Source organism: Antrostomus carolinensis, unplaced genomic scaffold, assembly GCF_000700745.2.
Source record: "Antrostomus carolinensis isolate BGI_N321 unplaced genomic scaffold, ASM70074v2 scaffold15491, whole genome shotgun sequence".
Classification (NCBI taxonomy): Eukaryota; Metazoa; Chordata; class Aves; order Caprimulgiformes; family Caprimulgidae; genus Antrostomus; species Antrostomus carolinensis.
In genome coordinates this window covers 10,699-11,355 of record NW_010294917.1, presented here as the reverse complement: position 1 = coordinate 11,355, position 657 = coordinate 10,699, and the positions used below count along the sequence as shown (strand labels likewise).

Below are 657 nucleotides of genomic sequence, written 5' to 3'. Positions count from 1 at the left end.
TTTGGGGGGTCTTTGTCCCATCTTGGAGAGTCATAACCCCACTTAGGGGGGAAGCACCCAATCTGGGGGTGGGCTGTATCCCATCTGGGGGAGCCATATGCTGTCTGGGAGGGCTGCATCCCTTTTTGGGGGGAACTATATGAAGCTCTACCCCATCTGCAGGGGGTTGTACCCTGCTTGGGGGGCCCCATACCCCACGCAGTGAAGCCACACAGACCCATAGCCCATCTGGGAGAGCTGTACCCAGCCTGGGGAGCCCATAGCTCACTTGACGGGGGGCTGCACCCCATTTGAGGAAGCCCTACTCCATCTGGGAGGCAGATGTACCCCATCCCAGGGACTTGTAGGGAGCCCTAGTTCATTTAAGGGACCTCTATCCCATTGGGAGGAGCTGTACCCCACATCTGGGAGCTGTAGCCCATTTCAAGGGAGCTGTACCCCATTTTGGGGAGCCATACCCCATTTTGAGGCTGGTGAGGGCATCCTCCACGGAGCGCTGGTTGTACTTCACCATGTGGGTGTGCATGTCGGGGTAGTTGCTGCGGATGTTCCTCTCGGTGCTGCCGTTGGGGACGGTGCCGAAGCGGAACGGGGGGTACTGCTCCTGCGGCTTCTGAAACTGCAACGGGGAGCCCCGGGGAGCGGCATCATGCACAG

The 657-nt window shown here is 59.7% G+C and overlaps 1 protein-coding gene across 1 annotated transcript in view; it reads right to left on the bottom strand.

The window, feature by feature from the left end:
* Window positions 1-657, bottom strand: part of LOC104532569 (glutamate receptor ionotropic, NMDA 2C) — a gene marked incomplete at its 3' end in the record, with an annotated part of 8,438 nt that overhangs the window by 1,115 nt on the left and 6,666 nt on the right. The window contains 1 exon segment of the mRNA XM_029087434.1: window positions 459-619. Within this exon segment, the coding sequence (XP_028943267.1) occupies window positions 459-619 (161 nt within the window).